Below are 22667 nucleotides of genomic sequence, written 5' to 3'. Positions count from 1 at the left end.
CAGGGCACCTTGAAGCTTTAGTTAGTAATTTGTAAATCTTTAACAGGTGTGTTTTCATTAGGTGATTTTTCTGCCTTACTTGTCACTTAACTAAAAACTGAGTTTTTGAGAGAGCAGTATTTTAAATGATAAAGGTGAAGTTATTTTTATTTGTGTACAGTTTTAATAGTATGAGAAAAAATCCTGGCATGCAGAAACAAGTCTACTGAGGAAACTGTAATTTCCTCAATAGGAAATTTTTTAATTTTCTAGAAAAGAAGGAGGAGGTTTCTGAAGTTTCAGTCTTTCTGTTTGGAGACTGTGCTGGTTTTGTTGGGATAGTTAATTTTCTTCATAGTAGTTAGAATATTTTATTTTTGGTAGCTAGTGTGGACTTTTATTTTGGGTTTAGTGTGAGAATAACATGATAACACACTCAGCTTCCCTGGGACAGAGTAAATGTTTTTGTTCCAGTAGCTAAGCTGTGTTTTGGAGTGGGTTTGAAAACAGTGTGAGAATTCACTGATGTTTTGGCTGTTGCCAAGGAGATCAAGGACTTTTTAAATTTTCCAGCTGCAGGTGCACATGGCAGCTGGGAGGGGATACAGACAGGACAGCACCTGGATCGACAGCCAGGCTGGCCAGTGAGCTATTCCCTACCATTAGTGTCATGCTCAGTATATAGCTGGAGCTGCCTGCTCTGGCTCATTAGTTTTGGGCCTTCTGTTGTTTTGGCCTTTTGCCTTTTTTATCTCTTTTTGGGATTGGCTGTTTGAGGATGGGGTACTGTCTTTTCTGGGACTGGCTTTACAGGACTGGTGTTTGTGACCAATTGCCTTGTGCATCACTTATTTTATACATATATATACATCTACACACATGTATATTTAGTAGTAGTAGTAGTATTTTTTTTCTTGCTGTCTTTAATATTAAACTGTTCTTGTCTCAACCCATGAGTTTCTCCCTTCCCTTTCAGTTTTCTCTCCCATCCCACTTGGAGGGGGTGTGCGTGGAGTGAGTGAGAAGCTGTCTGGTGCTTGTTTGCCAGCTGGGGTTAAACCACCATAGTCCTTTATGTGGTGTCCAATGTGGGGCAAGAAGGGGTAAGATTCATCGCTTTCATCACCACATAGTGACGCAAGTTTGTTTTCCCAGGCAGTGTGCCACCTCGAAGGGGTGCAATAATGACAGGTCAGTACTTCAGGAGCCATCCAGCAGTGTTAAAGCAGATTGGAGTAATTATTTGGTTTAACTAATATTGGTTTAATAGATGTTGTTCACAATGTCACATGTATTTACTCTCAAAATTGTGTTCTTGTGTTCTGTGATACCTTACTTTTTTTTTTGTGGGCACATTTTACCAGTATTTATGTACAGTTCATCACCTCTAGATGTTGGTTTAAAGTCATTGCTTTATTGTGCTGCATAGCACTGGCTTACATATTCATATTAAAGCTGATGGGGTACCTGTATTCGACATTGCCATGCCTAGGGAGCCCTCCAGTGGAAACTAAACAAAATTGCACCTTTTTTTTTCTCAACTGGAAGAGCCAACCTGTAGAAGAGCTAAGGACACCTTCCCCTTTTTGTTGGGCAAATTACAGATGGTTTTGAGAATTTCGAATATCCTTGGGATGTTGAACATAGCGTGCTGGTATTGCTAGGTCTTCTGAATGCGTGACAGTTCTCCTTCAGTGCCTTGGTACCAAGGCCAATCCTAATACAAATGCCAGCCCTCTCTCAGCAACAAGTCTGTTTGAGGTTTTAACTTTATCACTGCTTGCTTGCTAATCATGTTAACTCCTTACCTGCTGGCAGAGACAGCTGAAGAGATTTGCAGAGAGACATACAGAACACGGAGAAAATTCCTATAAACCCAAAAGTTCCTCTACCGAGATGTTGTCAGATCAACCTGTTAATGAGATGCAGTGTTGTTCTTCTGACAGCTGGTTATCCATGGTCCATGCCATGGAAATGCTCAGCTCTTGTCTGCACTGCCATTTGCAGCACAGCTCAGTACGTTCAGCCTGTTTGTACGGAACTCCTAGCCAAAGCCAGGCCATGATACTCCTCTATTAGAGATGTTCCAGTAAAAGGTAATTTTTATTGTGTTAGCTTATGAAATATAGCAGAGTGATATGATAGTTTTTACAAATGAAGAAACCACTTGAGCCATTCATCTGGAAAGAAATGTTATATCCAAAGTGACTGAATTTTAACTTGCAGCAGGCAGTTTACATGAAAATGTGTGGCAACAGCACAGAGCACAATCTCAGGAGCCCCCTCAATCCCAACGGACTGTGGAGGTGGCCATTACCTGAAAAAACTCACTGTCTAGCTGGTGGGGGACATATTTGGGTGATTATTGATGACTTGTGATGCCCCATTACAGCTGATTGCTGTGCTATTGATTGTAATCACTTTGTTGTCCTGTATTTGGGTGCGTTTATGTAGGTGCACCTGGTGGAGATCCTGCCACCTGGAACGTTTGGTAACACAAGTTCATCGCGCCTAGATGCCAACAGTGAGAACACAGCACAACCTTTCCAGTATGCCTTGCACTGAAGGATGCTGGGCATCTTGCCGTACTACTACTGCACGCTCTGTCACCTGCAATGTCAAGGAGAGGGCTGTGGCAAAATCCTAGGAAGTTTGAGTTATATCTTGAATGACTGGATCATCCTGAAGCTCCCTAGCTAGCCTCTGCTTAGGTGAAACAATGAAATAACTTCGTGTAATGTGATTAATGAAAACTGTTTCGTAAGGACCAAGATTATCAGGCCCTGATGGTAACTGGTTAATTATCTGTGCCTTATTAACTTTTACTGTTCATTTTGTGCTCAGTGGGTGGATAAACCCATGACAGTTTGAGCCATTTGTAAACTAATGATTTATGAGCTGAGTAGGAGTAGTGTGGCCCTCTCCTTGGCCTAGGAGCTGAGTTTGGTATGAACTAGCTGAGCATGGTGAGCTGTGGCAAACAGGGTGGTGCAAGAACTGAGTATTTCCATTGCGTGGGCTGTGGCTCAACAGCTGACGGAACAAGCATGTGAGACTGCTAGAGAGGCACAGAGCAATCTTGTTGTGGACTGATCTGATTAGTGACCTGTGCTGGCATCTGGCTGTAATCAGCCATAGAGATTGGTGCAGGGGGATATGATGACGTGAATGTCTGACACAGCGTAGGAGCAGAGTGTCTGAGGTGCAGCCATTAGGGGGGAACTATGCTCTGCCCAAGAGCCTGATGCTCATGCTCAGCTGTGCCATCTTCCTGAAGTAGCAGTTGGGGACAGTCAGGCGTGTGCAAGAGAAACATTTCCCTGACATTGCCTGTCCCTCACTTAGCCCACTTCATAAACTGAATGTAGCAGCATCATGTCCTTTCCTCACTGTAATCATACTTTCCTAAACTAGGTTCTCACATTAATCTAAAGTGAAAGAGCTGGAAAACTAAAAACTAGAATTAACTTGTAACTATGGTGCTACACACAGAAATTTTCTAAAAATGATCGTGGGTCACACACCACAAATTTGCCCGCTGTAAGTAATTTTTCCAGAATTTAAGACCCACAGTGACCTATGCCAAGAACCTATGTAAACCACTTCATATTATGTACATTAGTCTTCCACTGTAGTTAATTTGCCTGACTTGGGCACTGCTCCTCCTGCTGCCCCTGTACACTGGGGTGCAGGAAGAAGCTCCTAAAATGGAGAAACAGTAGCCAGGAAGCAATGTAAGGAGATAAGGGGCTTGTCTGTGGTGGATTAGGACAGAAATCAGAACCTGAGAGTCCTGGTGAAGAGCAGCGGGGCAGTGACATGAGGCTGAGTGTAGATAAGGAGTAGGGAGCAAGGAGGGTGCTGAAGGAGAGACATGTCTGAATACTACGATAGGGAGATCCTTAATAAACACACTGATGCTCTGCTTTCAGCCTGCTTCTGGCCTGTCAACACCCTCTCGTACTCTAATCACTGCTTTAATACCACTGATATAATCCAAGTTTACTGCAGTACCTCCCAACTGACAGCTATATTCATTCTGATAACCCTATAGCACATTTCTTGTGTAATGAGCAGAGTCCTTAGAACATCATTCTGTATCTTTTACTCTACATGTACCATGCTGAAGTGACTCAGGGTGCGACCAATATGAATTCATGGGTTGCAGATACTGGATTGTCAAGTATTGAGTAAGGAATCAACATTTTCAAATAAAGACACTTAAATCTTTTTAAGGTCTATAGCAAGTCTCCAGGAAATACCTGGCAATATTAAAACACAAACTACCCTTCACCTATCAGCCTTGGTGCTGAAGGTTGTGATGTGATGGGTCCAAAACATTGCTTGGAACTTCACATTGCAAAGTAGGTGATGATGACTTTAACTAACTTTAAAAATGCACGTTGTAGTAGGCATCTACATCTAAGCTATACAGGTGGCTCCTGTTTCATACTGAGATGAAATGAACCACATCCCAGAAGTTCCTGTTCCTCTCCCCTGAAAATGACTACAACTGAGGTAAACATCTATAGTATGGACATAATTTGGACAGGTGAAATCATGCTGTTTCTATAAGTGAAGTACAATATTGGAAGAATCTTGATTCTTCAAGATGCTGAACACAAATAACCACCACATTGGCTTCCTCCTGATATTCAAATAGAGGGTTTAATGTGGTTTGAGGCTGTTGATGGATTTTTTGGTGGAACAAAGTGCCTCATCACTGCAGGTACATGACCAATCTTTCTCTTGCCTACTTGTTATTCTTTATGTCCCTGACAAATAAAGTTTTTTCCTGTACCTTTTCCCCCCTGCTGTTCATCTGTAGTAATTTGATTTGGTTTCAATTTTTTTTTCTCTCCCTTTTTTCAATATATAATTCCTAACTTGGCCAAACTGACTGCTTAATAAAAGTCATATCCTTTGTTTGCACTGGGACAGCTGCAGACCATGACGTTAGTCTAGCTGGTTGTTCCAAAGAAAACATCAACTCCCCCAAAATAAGTTGGTTTTTTTCTTCTTTACACTTGATTCCCACAGGATCTTACCTAAGACTTTTGCCAATTCACTGTACATCATTTTCTTTACCTTATTTTCTCTTTTCCTTTCAGAATAATGAATGTTGTCACTTTGTACTTGTTTTCATCTAAACTACCTTTCAGTCAGAATAAAATCTAGCAAAGGCACCTTTTAGTTGCTTTCCCTACTTCAAATGCTGTATTATTTCAAATACACTCCAAGGAGTTACCAAGCAGCCTGTCTCCTGATGTATCTCTTTCCAAATAGATACCCGCTAGTTGAAATTCTTTACTATCACAGATTCGGTTGTTTGGAAGATTTTTTTTAAACAATTAGCAATGATGCAGCATATTTCTTTGCATGTCTAGTGCAAGCCCTACATTTGACAACCTTTGTCTGTATGCCGGCAACCTCTCCCATCCCCTGGTCATTACTTGGCACTCTATACCTTGTCTCAGTGAGGGTCACAGGAATTCTTTCATTAAATGTCCATTATACCAATAATATAAAATATATTTGATTGTAGACTTAAAAATTCCAGTTTCTATTTACTGATACTACTTGCACTAATATTCACAAAATGAGACTGAACCACAATACTCTGCTACTGTGACTAAGAGAAATTGTACTCCCTAGGTGAGTGTCTTCCCCAGCTATTCTAACCTGCAGACAGACACATACCTTACAGATGTCTGAAATTAGGTGACATGGATCCCACAGTTCCCAGTCTGATAAAAGTCCTCTGACATGTCTGGATGCCATCTACCAGTATCTTAACTGTGAGAGCAGTTGTTCACGTCTGCCAGTAAAGCACATTTAATCAAGACAGAAATACTAGAAAAAAGGTTCTCACAGAATCACAGAACAACTTGAGGTGGAGAGGACCCCTAAGGATCATTGACATCTGAAGGGAGAATCTTATAGGAAAAAGGTCTTACTTGAAGTTATATTTTGCTTTCACTATAGAGGAGCAAAAGACTTAGGACTCTTATTAAATGGAATTAATGGCAAAAGACTATTTGTCCTAAAGGTGGGGATGATATATTGCTGAGGATTCTTAATAACTGATCAAAATAATTTAAAATGAAGTCTTCTGTTGTGTCTTAAAACATTGTCAGAAACCGAAATGGAATATGAATGTTAGTATGTTTATCCAGCTTTTCTTTAGAAGATGATTTAAGCAGCATTTTTAATGTCTTAAGTACTTGCATAACCAACAGTTTAGCTAATAAACTTTCCTATTTTGTAAAAGAACTTGCTGAAATAATTATGACACCACCCCCATTTTAAAAAACACTTCTGAAAACAGAGGCTTGTACATTCATTAGACTTTCACTGTATAAAAATGTACAGTGGCTTTATTGACATGTACATTCCATTATGTTTACAGCTGCAAGATATGAGGCACACTCAGTATTGCACTTCATTAAAATTTCAGGCTCAAACATAACCCAGAAGTTTAAATGAAACTGCTGTTGTAATTGAATAATTCTTATACAGGACAAACATTGATACCTTTATATACAGCGTGATACTTGTTACATTTACGCCTTCCTAACACATTTTTTTTTTATAACAGTCTAGGAAATAAACCAGAATATTCCTCTTTCCCATCCCCACTTGTGATGCGTTACAATTGTACAAGATTACAAAAAGTCAGTATACAATAATCAATATTTTTTTCTTTCTCCTGAAAGCCGGCATTATTCATAGTCCACAAACACACAGATCCTTTAATAGCAATTATTTATTTGTAAATGTCCAATGTTTCCTAGCCGATGACTGTAATGGCCACATGCAAACACCTCACAAGTTTTGATGTCTCGGTTCAAAAAATGTCAATATCTCATAGCAAGAATTATGTACATGGTATTTGGCATCCTTCTTGCACTGTAAATTGTTCCTTTTACCTGGGTTATGAAATGGTCCCGTCCTCATCCCAGCTGGACTTTCTTCTCAGGACACTTAAGGGATGAGGACACCTGTTTTGCTCTGGTTAAAAAAAAATGCTCGTCTAAAAAGTGTGAGCATTTCTGCAAACCCCACAACCCAGAGCAAATTCTTCACCAGTGGGTGGATGGACAACATGAAGCGGGCATTCCGTTCCTTCAAGTTGTTTACCTTTGGGACCTACAGTGAATTTAAGGGTGAGGGAAAAGAGATTAATGCTTGCAGACTTGATGTAAAGAAACATGTTACATTTCCTCAAAAAAATGCTAAATGAATGTAATATTACATGAATTTGTAAGGAATATATTAATATATAAAATTAATTTATAAGGAATAAGAGGTTTAAGAAACAGCAGACAGGAAGGTGCTTTCATTTAGTTAAGTTCAAGCAAACCAACTAAAGGCTTAATAGACCAAGAGAAAAAACTATCAATTAGATCTGACAAAACGTGATCAAAACCTGTTAGCCCCTTCAAACAGTTACGTCAAACATTGGAATGGTATGTGAAGAAAAAAGCCAAATGATCAAACCCCATGTCATTTAAAATAAATCATATTCAAACTAAAGAAGGCAAAAAGCTAATAAAGAGAATCACTAAAGTAAGTTTCATCTCAATAATACCGTGGAAGAAATTCGCACAATCTAAAAGCGAAATCAATAAATAGGAATGAGAGTTATACTCTGCAGTAAACAATAATTCTAAGGCTATACCAGGAATTGTGGTTTTTTTTTTTTTTTTTTTTAAATTATTTTTTTATTTTTGTTTTGTTTTGTTTACTTCTTTCATGTAAATATCTTAATAAGAAAATCTCACTTTTTTCAACAGCAAGGTAAATAAATAATATGATTGACTGAGATCCAATCAATGGCATATGAAGTTGGAAAGTAAGGCACCGAGGCAACAGTTTGTACATGATAGGTACCTAAGTACAGACATATCATTTAATAGTAGTGTGTTAATTTTTTCAGTATAGTTTTAACACATCATTACACATCTGGAATCTGAATTGGTGTATGTAATTAAAATGTCTTTTTGTATCAAAGTAGCTAATATTTAAAGGATCAATGTGATAACATTGCCTGTAGTATTGCCACAAAAGCAAAAAATCAAAAGCATGCATAGAACAAACCCATTCCAATATTATACAATATAATGAATTTAAAATTTGCATGACTAGCCCTGTGGTTTAGCTAAAAAAAAAAAATCATTAGCAAGAATATATAAGAATATCAATTAGAATTGATTACTAATCTCAGAATTCAGTGTGGTAAATTTGCTTTACAAAAATACTACCTGCAGGACAGTGTGGGAGTTCTTCTTTAGGGATGCTTGTCATTCTTTGGAAATCATCATGGCAAGCATTGCAAAAATGCGTTGTCCCAAAACAGAAAAAAACAGCAACGGAACAGCAGTAGCGACATTTGTACTCTAAGAAATCTGTACCGTGTTTGGGACACATCTAAACAGAAAAAAACCAAATGTTGATAAACAAAGTAGCCACATTGTTACAATCCGAACAACACACTTCTACATTCTGTAATACATTTTAATATTATACTATACATATAATTATAAATGAGTTTGAATTATTGTACAGCTCAGGTACTCAGAGCTTCAGAATGAAATAAAAACATGAATACAAAGTTCTTTGCTTACCTGAGCCCTTGAAACATCAGAGCATGCACCACAAATAAGTTCTCTTGGATCATAGTCATCGCCTTGTCCAGCTTCAGCATCACAACGAGCTTCGCCACCAAAATATGCCTTAATTTTATATAGAAATGATAGGTCATTAAGCCAGAGACAACTATTATTTTAACAATGTCATTTTGTAAGGGGGAAATAATGAATAACAGCCGTTACAGTAGCCTCCACTCTGACTCTAGATACACGTTTTTGAGGCACAAAGACAATGTGTCTCAATCTCAGGATAAACATCACCAAAAATTGTGCAAGATGCTGGGGTTTACGCAAGTGACTGTAAGGCTTTTGAAACATTATCTGGATGCTCTATGTAAGAAAGACAACACTGAGGCTGAAGGCAGCAGAGAAACATTCTACCAGGAGGGATTTTTACTAGCTGAAAGAGTATAATTTTTATGCTCATGTGGAATCCCTTATAATTAGAATGTTGCTGTTTTCTACAAATTCATGCCACTTTCTCATTCTACCAGGGCACACTGGACACAAAAATGCACCAAGAAAGACTGACAACTCTGACGCATTTTCTCATATACTGAAGTGTTTTCACATGAAGTGGTGAGACGAGGCAATGAGTCCCTTCCTTCCTTAATTACCATCTTATTAACTAACTAGATAACACATAGAATTCTTGCTCTTGGCAACTGTGGCAGTTGCACGCCCTCCCCTCTAGCTTCCCCACCCACCTTTCGGTGTGGAAGGTGCATGCACACCCCAACCCTCTTCCTCAACACCTCCCGCCTCTCCTGCTATGGGGCAAGTTAACAGCTCCTTTTGTTTAACTGTCTGTCGGTTAGCCAGGAGAGGGGAAGAGGCGCCAGGCAGTCGCTAAGGTTCTGGGCGCCCACAGCCAGAGTGGGGGAGCAGAGAAGCTTCTAGAATGCCTACAGCCAGATCTGACACGAATATAAAAACAGGACTACCCGCCGAGGCATCTCTTTGTGTGTCCTCTCAGAGCAGCGGGCCAATGTCGTTGAGAGCCCTCCCCTTAGGCAGGATCACCACCTAAGGTAATCTCCTGAGACTGGGACTGCCTCATGGCATGTGTGGGTGAGTGACAACCTACTTAATAGTTCCTCGCTGCATAAGCGAGTGTATTTTCCTTGCCGATTTCCTCACAGGATTTGTGGGTGTTTTTCCTCACTAGACAAAATGAGGATATTCCGTGCTTAAATATAAGCACGTGTAAGCCAGGGACAGCTCTGACGTTGCTTTTCGTGAGCCACGTGTATGCACACTGTGGATCTCCATTGTTATTATTTGCTGCACCCCAATAATTTCCTCAACTGATATTCGAACCTGTATTTAAGTTACTGGAGTGCTAACTGATTGCATAAACCCCGTTCCTTACTGGTTAATTTGCTGCAGCTTTTTAACCAGAATAAAAGTTTGTTTTGGACCTTGTTGTCCGCCTAAAACTAACTTTGGGGTGCCCCCGTGACAGACTTTCTCACCTGTTTTTGCAGTGACTGGGACACAGGGAAAGTGGTCTCAAGGCAACTATGAGCAAGGAAAAATTTAAGCAGCCCACTTTTCCCCAAACTCTGCAGAGTAAAACAAAAGGGAAAGCCCTAAAGAATCTAAGTCAGGGCATTATGTAGCAGTTTGAGGTGAACAGGTGCTGGAGGAAGGAAAGAAGTTAGGCATCAGCTAGTTGAATGCTGCTATTCAGACACATAGACACAGTACAAAAGGGAATAATGAGATACAAGGGAAGGAATAAAAAGAGGGAAATAAAGACACTGAAATAACTGAGTATTAAGTATTAGAAAGAAAGTGTAATGAAAAACAGGGACAGGAATAAGAACTGGAGAAAGTCATAAAAAAGTATTTTTGTAAGGGAGGCAAAATGGCACCAGGCAAGTTGTGAAAGGATGAAGAGTGAAAATTGGTTAACTGTGGGAGGCAGGAACAAAAGTGAACTGAGTAACTGTGTAGTAATGATTAATTACTCCTCCAGCATATGAAAATCAATCTTTCTCCTCTTATTTTCAAATTATGCACTTAAGATAAAACATGTGCATTGAATGTTAAAATTATTGAGGTTGCCCTTGAAAGCTATCATGAGAATGCCTTATTCCATTCATTCCTAAAGGAAAAAGATGTGACCAAGATGGGCACTAAAAATCAGCTTTGTATGAAAGCAGCAATGGGAGGGGTTCAGTCATTATCCAAAATTTCTCTAACTATAATCTCTAACCACAGATAAAGAATGTTTATGTTTTCTCTGATGGTGGGGAAATCAGGGATTTTTGTCTTCTGCTTAAGCTTCATATTCTCTACCTGAAGAAAACTGCACATATGACCTAGAGCCCAGCGGGCTGGACCACACATTTCTTCTTTCTTTTTTTCATTCTTCTGACACACCTGGCCATCATCTCTGTAGCTGCTGCGCTTCAAAGGCACTCAAGATACTGACATCTGAACTTAGGCATGATCGGTTACAGAAGGCAGAGTGTCCTTATCCCCATCCTGAACAACTGTGCTATAACGAATCAAAATTAGAGAAGGCTCTTCCCGTCTTTTGAGACTATCACTGGGGAAAACCACAGTGAAAGGCTTGCAGCAGTGGGGATTCTTCTGCCCCAGAGTCAGTTTACTGCACTTTCCACCAACTCCAACTTGGGTAAAAGTAATATTTAGGTGGAATCATAGTGAGGAACCCTCTGTGTCACAGAGTCAGAATGAAACCTATGGTTATACTGTTTTAAAATTCATGTAAAGTATGAGTTGGAAGTGGGACAAAAGGATGCTTGGTGTTCTAATGCAGTATCATCTGCACGTTCTTCTAAGGTGAACACCTCAATATGCTTTTGGTTTCTGAGCTGCACTGTAGATACTTTTGAACTTTACAAGATAAGACACTATGTGCATCTAATTTGCTCAACACTTTTTTGTAATTACAATTTAAAAACAATTTCTTTTCCTGCTCCATACACAATATATTAAATATATGCCCCATTCTTTAAGAAATAACTTTGAAACAATAGCATTCAGTTTCACAAAGTACTAACTGTCATACCTTTTTGCACTTGTAGCAAACATAATAAGCATATCTGTTCATAGCGTAGCCAGCTGGGTCATTATAAAATCTAACGCCTGGTGTTGTGATGGCCTCACTCTTGTGCAGCCCTTCGTACTCCAATCTCATTAGCGCTTTCCTCCTCACATCTTCATAGAGTTCTTTGATTGGATCAAGCAAATCCTTTAATACTGTATGATTGATTTTGTTCTGAAATAAAAACACTGATTAAAATATCTCGCATCTTTAATAAAACAGCTGTGATAATTTGTATTATGGTCAAACACAGTGTAATGGATGTCATAAAAACCTAAGAGCTCAGGCAATGGCCATTTCAAAAAATGGCTGATATAGCCCATACTTTATTTGCTGCAAAAACAGTAACCAGGAATACTTTTTATATGGCCTTTTATTGTGTGAAATCATCAGCCCTTACAACAGACTGTAACAAGCACAGAGGGATGATAAAGGGTACACAAAATAATTGCACAGGAATGTTCTGACTGTATGCTTTCTCTGATTTTGGTCCTTCTTGACTTATTGCTTAGTAATTAAGAATAATGACAGTCAGTCCTCAATGCCAGGTCTTTATCAGTTTATAGACACAAGCTACTGCCATAAATTATCAAAACAGAGCATGAAGGAGGAAGGACAACATGCAGAAATGGCTGAACATTCACACATTTCATATTCCTGGGGTTCTAAGGTTCTCTCCTCCTCAGTAGCCACCATATGCTTTTGCTTACAGCACTTATGATTTTGTAGAGTGCAAGAGGCATTTTTAGTAATTTAAGCTGAACTAAGTACCTATATTCTTCAGCTCTGTCCTCATACTGAAAACCTAAGCAGCTTTAAAAGTGACGTATACCTAATTTATATTGTAACAAGCAATATAAAATTTTAAAAAAGGAAAAACAAAGACAGCATTAGGTAACTTGTTTGACCTAGGCAAGTAAACACATCGCTCATTTACCTTGCAAATAGGACAGGACATAAACCCAAAAGTTATCCTTGGCCCAAGCCATCTGTTTTCTAGGACACGTTGACAGCATTGCAAATGGAAAACGTGGCTGCAGTCCAGCTTTAGAAAAGAATACATGTCAGGAAACACTCAACTCACATTAACCACTAAAACAGAAGCAGTTATTTGCTTTTAAGTGGCAACATATACCAATTCCAAAATTAATTTACTTAAAATCCTAGAAGACCCCTATTTTATTCTTTATAAAAGAGGAAGATTATGAAATGGTCATTAAAATCATACTCCAAAACCACCAGTGGATACATGAAATATATATGAGGTATATCCATTAATTACCTCAGTTTTTTTTTCTCCTTCGTAAAATACAATATATTTTAAATAAAGTAAACTAAATTGACACAGTCTGCTTTCTTGAAATAGCAGCAATACCAGAAAAAAGAAAGCATTTTAAGGAACTTATGTACTGGCACGGTGTCTGTTTTGAAATTTCTAAGAGTATAACTTTAGGGACTTCATATTTTAACTTCTAGCACGCTTAACATTACAACCATAATATTATTCTTCTTAGAAGAGAGGAAACAAAAAATAAACCTGGATAGCTGGTGCTGCTGAAAGTGCTTCAGTAAAGCAGATCATGCACATGTCATCAGCATCTTGTTTAAGAGTCGTAGCGCTCTTATCACAGCCGTGCAAGCACGGCAGACAGTGCTCTTCGTTCTTAACGCCTCCGCAGGGATGACCACAGGGCTGTGTCTTGCTGCAGGCAATTTTAGCGTACTCCTATTAAAAGTAAATAATTAATCATTCTTTTGTGCCCCCGCACTGAATGGTTTGATATAGTGTCACTTTTTGAAGGCTTGCTGGTTTGTGCAATAAGCTAAGATGAAAGAATCACAATTTGTTTTGTCTGCTTAGGTTACTCCTGAGTACCAATGGCATAATGAAACCATTACTTTAAAATTTTAATATTGAATTTTGATATAAAGAGAAATATTCTTTAATCCTCCATGTGTACTTTGTATATTAAGTGCCTCTTGTGTAAACACTCCTTGGCCTGTAATTATTAATAGCCTTTAAGATATCTGCAGATTTCCATCCTTCAGGAAAGGTATGAAGTAACCCACTCTTAACACATTATGAGCTGATCATTAACTGGCATAAGCACTTTTAGGAATGATATTTTAACCACTTCTAATTCCTGTCCATTTTAAGTAGAAGTCTTATAAAAGTGGCCCAGAAGCTAATAATAAATTTAAGCAAATTAATATAACAATAATATAATATAACCAATAGGCTGACCAAAAAAAAAAAAACCACTACAAATTTGCGACACATAAACAGAAATAAACAGGGTGGGATATGAAACTGGTCACTGCCAATTGTACCAGTAGTGTGGGCCACAAAAACACTCAGGAGACGTGGATACAGTTGAATAAACCTACCAAGCCTTAAATGTCCTGTGCTCACATAATAAACAGGCTGTTACGCAAACTTCTTTCTTCAGGCTTTCTAGTAAACCAGACTTTATGTTGGCAGTGTATATTTTACTGTATACTTGGAACACTATTGTGAAAACTTGGGATGCTTTTGAAGATAATAATGAAACCACCCATTTTTTTGGTTGACTATTTGTGTTTGAGAGGTCTGCTTTAAAATGGACCACAGGGATGAACAAGCTTTACTCAAAATAAGGAATCAATTTGATCCTGCAGTCTCTCCTATTTATGTAATTGATGATTGATACTTGTTAACACACACCTGGCAATCTGTGTCGGAACAAACGCTTCCCACTGCTGATAATTCTGTTCCGCTCCTACAGCCACAGAAGCGACACGCTTCGGAACTGCTGGTGGTCGGTTTGCCTAAGTCCGCAAAAGTAAACAAAAAGGAAAATTGTTGCAATGAAACACAAGTGACTGATGTCCTAACAGCAATCACAGAAAACAACCAAAGAAACCAGTAATTGTTACATAGACAAACTATTTTATTAAGAATTAAAAGCACTGCCCTAAAGAAGGTGAAAACCCCAACTTATTTATGAGAAATGCTCATGTTAAAAGGTAAAAATAATCAGGATAAAGAACAAGTACTAACAGCTGTGTTTTACCTGTCTGTTCTCTAAACTCCACCATAGCTTTCATAGTTTTAGAATCTGCTAATGCCATCAGCCAGAAAAGTTTGGTCCTACCACAACCCTCGTGGAGATCAACTTTGATGGCTTCTTCTTCTTCTTTAAATACCTGTTGGGTTAACCAAATAGATAATAAATAGAATATCTTTATGTTATTTTAGTCACTGTTTCTCTGGATTTTCATCAGATGTTTTATAGATTCTGCAGAGTTTGCCTACTGCAAGCTATGTTTTTTATGCATTCTGTAATTTGTACATATTGCAGAATGCATAAAAGGCTTTATGTTTTTAAAAGCAAAAATATACAACAGTAACACTTGAGCTAACATGTCTGGGGAACAACCAGGCAACAATGATGAGGAGAGCGCCACACAACATTTTTTCTAATTTAAAAATATATGGAGCTTGGACTTCATCACTACTATTCAACTCATCCATTAGGCCACAGTATATTAAAAGCATAAGTCATTAGAAATATCTTCACATAAACATTCCAGGTGAGGCTGGATGGGGCTCTGAGCAACCTGATCTAGTTGAAGATGTCTCTGCTCATTGCAGGAGGTTGGACTAGATGAGCTTTGAAGGTCCCTTCCAACCCAAACTAGTCTGTGATTCTATGGTAGTAGTTTATCAAAGCAACATTAATAATTATGGTCTTAATAATATGTACTATATAATAACAATTACATAAGTGTGTAATATTTTCAACTTTCATATAAATACACAGGGGATACTTTCAGCTACAATAAGGAAAATACAAAATTTTTGCAAAATAAAAAAACCAGCATGAAATGCTTAGGGGACTTTATACAGTCTCTCTTTTTTCTCCTTTCCTAAGTTTTGAAGGCAGTTCTGTTTTCATTCATTTCACCTGCAATGCAATGAAAGTTAGAATTTGCCTTGGTATGGATATATACACTCAATTGAAAGTTTGTTTCAATTCGCACTAGAATCAGGAAAAAAAGCCTTAATTGCTTCACCAAGGAGTTGCGTAAGCAGGTCATAGTAACTTACAGGCTGTCCTTTCTTAGAGGAAGAGAAAACACATTAAAGAGCTGTGTATGACAGAAGTCGGATAAACCCAGGAAGCTAACAGAAAACAGGAGCCAGGGAATGTGACAATTTAAAATTTAAATTGAAGGTATTAACATTAGAGATGTAAAGGTAAAGGTGGTGAATAAAGAATAGAAGTTTAAACATGCTTTCAGAAGTAAATAGGAAAATCTGATAAGTAGCTATATTGGACAGATTAAGGAGAGATATGAGGATTTCAATAAGAACTTACTTTTTATCAACTGTAATCTGAACAGGCTATATAGGAGAAATCAGAAAAACAAATGAGACTAAACTGTGCTCTGCCATGACGGAAGAGCAGACATAGAAAATCATCATCTTAGGATGAGAAAACAGGACAATTTCAAAGGGAACTGCAAAGATTTTGGATAAGAAATCGAAGATAACAGATCCACAGGGAACTTCCAGGCTGACACTACGCTGCAAAAGCTGAGGCACCAAGAAGGAATCTGCAGAGTGGAACTCAGTGCCAGTGATCTGGAGTTTCTACCATACGTGCTCTAGACCAGCTGACCCCTGCACTGAATGACCATTACCAGTGTGTCCCTGCTTCTATAGTTTTTTGTTATTTTTATTTTCACCTGAAAGGAATCTGGTTCATGCACTCCAAAGCTGCTCTATGACACAAATCAAAGCACAATAAGGAGAGAAGGAGATCTGCTTCAAAAAGCCCATTCCTGATGCTTACTAAAAAGCGAAATGTAGATGCACTCTATGATAGGGGGAAGAGGAACGATTTCCTTTGAATTAACTTCATTAATGAGGTTTATCATTTTAGCCTTTGTACAAATATAAGAAGTCAGAGGGAAAGGGGAAAAATAAAGGACCACAAAAAAAACAGAAGAAAAATAATGTCAAGAAAGAGGAAATATTCAGTAGTTTCAGAAGGCATCCTCAACATTAGCTTCAATGAGAGAAACAAATATTTCAAGAATAAAGCAGTTTCAGGTTTAGAGATGAAGAGGTAAGTCAAAGGGGAAAGCCATTTCAGTCCTTAAAACAAAACCAAAAGAAATCAGGAAATATTCAAGCTTATGGATATGACAACGTGTTTCTCTGTGAAAAGACAGTGAGAGCTGGAGGAACACCGAAAAGTAAGAGCAGCCTGACATCCCTGGCAGTGTTCAAGGCCAGGCTGGAGGGGGTTTACAGCAGCCTGGTCCAGTGGATGGTGCCACTGCCCATGGCAGGAGGGTTGGAACTAGATGATCTTTAAGGTCCCTTCCAACCCAAACCGTTCTATGATTCAGTAACCAGTAGGAATATTTGCTGTCAAGTGGTCTTCCTGGATATTAAAAAACATATATACATTAAAAATGAAGTGGTTGACAAGCACTGATGTATATAATAGAAGTAGCAAAGGACATATAATTTAAAAGGAATAAAGAACGAACGTACACGTAAGAAAGTCTATGCAGTTCCCAGATTTTCCTAAAAAATGTTCCTAAACAATGTCAGAAAAAGACAGAAGAAAGCTGATATAGCATAAGAGTAAGAATTAGGGACTGTTACATGACTTTCCAATTTTCTTCAAAAGACAAAGGACAAGAGAATTTAACTAAAAACAGCTAAAAAGAATTAAATGGAAATTAACCTATACCATCTCAAACATAAAAGAAAATACTTTTTCAGATTTGGCTCCTGCTACAGCCTTTTGCTTATGTATTAATTGAGGAAATGCACACCTCATATGCAGTTGCAAACAACATGATGTCACGTATACTCTACCTGTCGCTGGTGAGTTTTTGTTCGCCGATGGAGATGAAGGAATCGGTCACAATCTGTACACAAATTCCCACAGACATTACATAAAATGATTGCGGCAGTTTCACCATCATCATGGTTATCACACATTGGCTGAAAAGAATTAAGAAAAATATGAAATAATTTTTTTATTAAATCCCTTGTTTCCTTTCAGCATTTGTTTCCTTTCAGCATTTGTTTTTATTCTCCAGTCATCTCCCTCAAATTAATAAGGGGGGAAAAAAGAGCTTGTTGAGACTATATTAGTTGTATCTTTAGAATAATCAGCACATAAACAATTATTCCTGGGCACAAAAAGCCTCAATTAACTATATCATTTCTTCTGATATTCTTCATCTTTGTGTGATGCAGCAAAAATGCATTTTTGGACAATATAGTTAAGACATAATTTTCAACTAGTGTGAGAAAAGATTTATGTGGTAACAATGAGTTATGTGAACATTAACAGAAAAGTTCAGAGATATGAGTACTCAAGTCAGTCAACATGCATGATATTTACTCTTAATTACTTTTCTATGGTATGCTTACTCTGCTCAAACATCTAGTCAAAGCTGTAGGTCATCTATAACTTAGAGAGAATACAGTTGAAGTAACAATCAAAATCCACCAAGAAATTAAGTTGCTCCACTGATAAAATTTTTTTAAAAATCAACACAGTTCTGTTTTGTGGTTCAAAATATCTGTACAAATAGAGTTCAATGACTGATTCTGCTTATTCATATGGATATGTCTGAGAACAAGTTTCCATTGTACTCCCAGAACGTGGTTTCCACGACATTGCTCATGCAACCTCAAACAGAATCCTTTCAACAGCACTCTTGGTTGGCAGGGGGACAGTTCACCCCAAAATTTGAATATCCCAGTATAAAGCAGAATTGGGGGAATTTCAGGCTGGGTTCAGTAGCTTGTATCCCTGCTCAATGATTTCTTGGCTACTCTCCTGACATTTCCAAAGCTCTGCAGAAGCCCCTTGTCTTTTTTAATCACCTCAGAGACCTTTGTGTCTGCTTCCTCCTCTCAGCAGAGTTTTAGTCCTTGCTGCTGCTGAAATCCTTTCTCTCCTGCATTCTCTTTCTGCCTACACTAAACTGCTTTGGAGGCTCCTTTGCACAAAGCATCCATACAATATTCCCTTGTCTCCCACAGGGACTCACCCAACCAAGTTATAAAGACAACAGCTTCATTATTTTGCTCTTTCCAGATTTGTATTTAAAAAAAACATAAGCTTTTTGTGAAACAGAAAAATAGAGATGCAAACTCAATTAATTCATCATATTCTATATTAAATCTGTAAATCCTCTGGGTAAATTGTAGCTACACTAAATTCAGTTAGAAATAGTTTCTTTCTCCTTGGGTAATCTCTCTCTACTGAGATGGGGAAGAGGAAGCTATATTATGGAGAAGTTATTTTTGAGGAACATGAAAGAACTGACTTTACTGTGAGACATGGATCCAGATAGAAACAAAACAGCTCTGAAAGAGAGTGTGATATTAACTGAGCCAATGGACTCTCAAAAATTCATCTTACAGGTGCTAGGAAGGCCTTGCTCCATCCTGAATGCCATCAGAATTGCCACCTTATTGCTTTAAGATGGAATTTTTGTTTTCTGAGTAGTGCTTGTCTAGAACACAAACATTTCAACCATGTGTACACAATCTCCATTGGGGGCAACAGAAAAGTATGAATAAGGTTAGGCTAAGTCTGCCTTTCCCTATCATTACTATACATTCTTTGACTACTTAACATATCAAAATAAGTACAAAAACAGATTTTTCCTTCTCACCATCTGTTTTTGTTGTCCATCCTTTCCCATCCATCTTCCTGAGGACAGTCTATCGACGTGATCCTGATCAAGCACACAGAGGGATGCTAAGGCCAGCCATAGCTGTTGAAAGACAAGGTAGAATTAAATATTTTAGGAAAAAAAAAAATCCTAAATACTAAAATTATACACATTGGCAGGCAAGAATGTCACTGTTATCTGCAAACTGCATCATTGTTAGCTGAAGCCTGCCCATACAACACAAGTTTTTTCTTTGCCAAAAAGAAATCAAGCACACAATAAAACATTGAACTTTTGGGAACTACCTTCTTTCTTTCAGGTATGTCACTTTAGGGTCATAAATACAGTACTCAGCATACAAGAGAGAAACAGTGAAAAAAGATCAACCAGAGTATATTACAGAGAAATATGGCAAATACAGACTTGCATATCACTACCAAACACTACAGGATTTGTAGGAGAAGAAGAAATTAAAGAACACACAAAAAAGACCCAAACCAACAAAGCTTTAGCTCAATGAGATTGGTTTCCCTGTGTTCTCTCCTCACTGCATGGGGCATTTGAGATTACCCAGAAAAGGGTTCTGAGCTGACTGTTCTTCAGAGGAAGCTTTTCTCTCTTCCTCTCTATTGACTACAGTGAAATCCCAAAGAGATAAGATACATGAAGATAATTTGTTGGCCTGCAACCCAAGCTGAAATGCACTTGGCAACTGCATTTTGCAATAGTTTTTGATCAAAAGTTTGATTTGAACAAAATTCTATTGGACTACTAACACAGTGACAGCAGGAGCTGGTGGTGCTCTGAGACAGTGTCTTCCAAGGAGCAGAGAATATGTGAGTAAGGGGGATGAAATGACAACTGGCACAGCCTTTTAGGATGGAAAACAACATGAGTGTCAAATCCTTGTAAAACCTTTTCTTTCACATGTAGTTGTAATGCTTGAGAAGCCAAAATCTGTACTTCCTAAGACAGAAGGAATGTCGTAATTTACAAGGATGCTTTACATGGTATTTCAAGAGATCTATTCATGTTAAGTTAGCCCAAGTTTCTATAAGAGAGTCAAGGAAGAGGCAAAGAAAAAGATAAAAAAAACCCCATCCTGGGTAAATAATTATGGACTCAGCAAATGATTTTCCATATTGAGACTAAAACACAGGTGAGGGTTAGTTTAATGTCACAGAGAATGTTTGTTATTGAGTATTTTCCTGATAGTCTTGAGATGTGGCAGCTGATGACCTACAAGTCAACTCACTTAAAATAATCGCACAGGGAATTGAAAAACATATCTAAGATACCTATTGTGCCATCTTCCACGCAGATGATCTCAAATTTAGTAAAATGCCAGTATCACAAACAGAATTACCTCGAGGATAAAAGCCCAAATGCATAAGCATAACACTTATTCTTCATTACTTGGGATGTACCCAAGGCACATACTGAATCAAAATTCAGTTTTTACTGGTGTATTTCTGCCACAAAGAAGAAAACTCAATTTATTCGCATGAACAGTCATTGCTTTAGTTAGGATACCTGTCCACTATGCACACACAGCTAGATTTGGAGAATATAAACTGTATACTGTATGCATTGTTTCCTGAAACAACCTGTAAAAAGAAGTTTTTTCTAAAATACAGGAAGGCTCTTGGATGTGCTCCTACTACATGGTTACAATGAACTGATGCTAAGTTTAGTAAAGTTCTTACTCTGGTTGTTGCAATGCACCTCACTGGCGATCGGTATTCTTCCTCCATTTTAGTCAGGGCAATGATGGTTTCAGCAATAGCATTCTTTGTCACACGGGACCAAGCTTCCGACAGATGACCCTGTTAAAGAGGAAACTTAATTTATTACAGCTTTTATTAAGAACAACAAAAATTGTAATTAGAGCTACTACATGCAGCATCAGGTTAGGATCTCAAGTTAGAAAAGGGAAAGAAGAAGTTGCGATGACTTTGACAAATCAAGTGTTTTCAAATCAGACAGATCTGGTAACTATCAGCCCTTAAATACCCGGGTGACTGACTGAGGTGGTCTCTGAGCAACTATCAGAATAACTAGCTTGGAATAGGTAGAGGGCATATGATTTGAAGAATGAAAGGGCATAGACCAGCATTGCTGAGGGACGAGAAACACTTTAATTGTAACTCTTAACTAAAGATGGGTTGTGAGATTCTGAACTCTCGTAGTAAAATTCAACAGTAGCAATTGCAGAGAATTCCCATCCAGCTTCAGCAACTTGGTGAAGGGTTCTCCTTAATCTAAGCACATGGAACCGTTTAGAAAACAGGACTCCAAAGCTGAACATACAGAAACAGCTTTCAAAGGGCAATCACAGAGGAAAATCTGGGTCATTTAGAACATCACACCGAAACAGGTACAGAATTAAGGTAAACAAAAACAACCTCCCAGCTAAACTCCTTTCCCCTGCGCATATACAAAACCTATTTTTTTTTGCAAGTATTGTTTCTGGGAAAATAATTAATCACTTCTTAATCAAAAAACTTTGCCTGAAGCAGATACAACTATGGAAAATTTCAGCCCAGATAGTTAAAGTAATAAACATCTACAAATGTAGATTTCAGCAAGACTGAAAAACATCAATCTTAACACGGTCTTAACTAGAAACTCCATATGTAAAATCTACATACAGCTATGTGAAAACAACACTATTACCTTACTCCACAGACACTTTTTACTTTTCAGTTGGAGTACTGAGTGCTCAAGACTTAAAAAAATTAGGCAAGTTAATAATGTAGAAAATGACACACAATTATTGTTTACTACTCAAACTTCTTGTACAAGTGGCTTATTTAAAAGGTTAATTCAATACTGGATTTCTGTTTAGCAGGATCAGAACTCTGTTCTTACCTCTTCTAGGCCAAGACTCTACCCAGAAGACTACAGCTTTTTCTTCTTGAGACCAACTCACATTTAACAGCTCAACCCAATAACAACTCTAATACAAAGTAATGGAAAAATCTACTCTTCATTAACAGAAATATTTGAATATCCTTCACACATTTAAAGAATAGAAACTTACTGCTGCCATATCTTTAATGAGTTTAATAATGATCTCTGAAATCTGTGTAGGTGTTGAACCCTTCATCCACCAGTGGCTTTCACCTCGCCGAATGTAGCTGCAAAAGACATATGGTAATACATGAAATTAACCTAAGTAATTAGTTACTATTTGTCAAAATCCACCATGAAGAAATAGTGCAAAAATTCAGCATACAGTAGGTTGCGGTTTTTTTTTA

General features: G+C 38.0%; 1 protein-coding gene across 9 annotated transcripts in view; it reads right to left on the bottom strand.

The window, feature by feature from the left end:
• Positions 1-6356: 6356 nt before the first annotated feature.
• MYCBP2 (MYC binding protein 2) overlaps positions 6357-22667 on the bottom strand; it is a 198953-nt gene continuing 182642 nt past the window's right edge. For all 9 annotated transcript variants that reach the window (XM_080363498.1, XM_080363499.1, XM_080363500.1 and 6 more), the window contains 12 exons: positions 22451-22547; positions 21114-21233; positions 19408-19509; positions 17588-17716; positions 14763-14895; positions 14414-14517; positions 13247-13435; positions 12647-12754; positions 11674-11883; positions 8607-8714; positions 8244-8409; positions 6357-7128 (listed from right to left, as the gene is read on the bottom strand). In XM_080363498.1, the coding sequence (XP_080219624.1) occupies positions 7013-7128; positions 8244-8409; positions 8607-8714; positions 11674-11883; positions 12647-12754; positions 13247-13435; positions 14414-14517; positions 14763-14895; positions 17588-17716; positions 19408-19509; positions 21114-21233; positions 22451-22547 (1582 nt within the window). In that variant the 3' untranslated portion in view covers positions 6357-7012. The remainder of the gene's footprint in view (positions 7129-8243; positions 8410-8606; positions 8715-11673; positions 11884-12646; positions 12755-13246; positions 13436-14413; positions 14518-14762; positions 14896-17587; positions 17717-19407; positions 19510-21113; positions 21234-22450; positions 22548-22667) is intronic.

The sequence above is a fragment of the Nesoenas mayeri genome (assembly GCF_963082525.1).
Source record: "Nesoenas mayeri genome assembly, chromosome: 1".
In the NCBI taxonomy this organism is placed as follows: domain Eukaryota; kingdom Metazoa; phylum Chordata; class Aves; order Columbiformes; family Columbidae; genus Nesoenas; species Nesoenas mayeri.
This window is presented reverse-complemented; position numbering and strand designations above follow the sequence as displayed.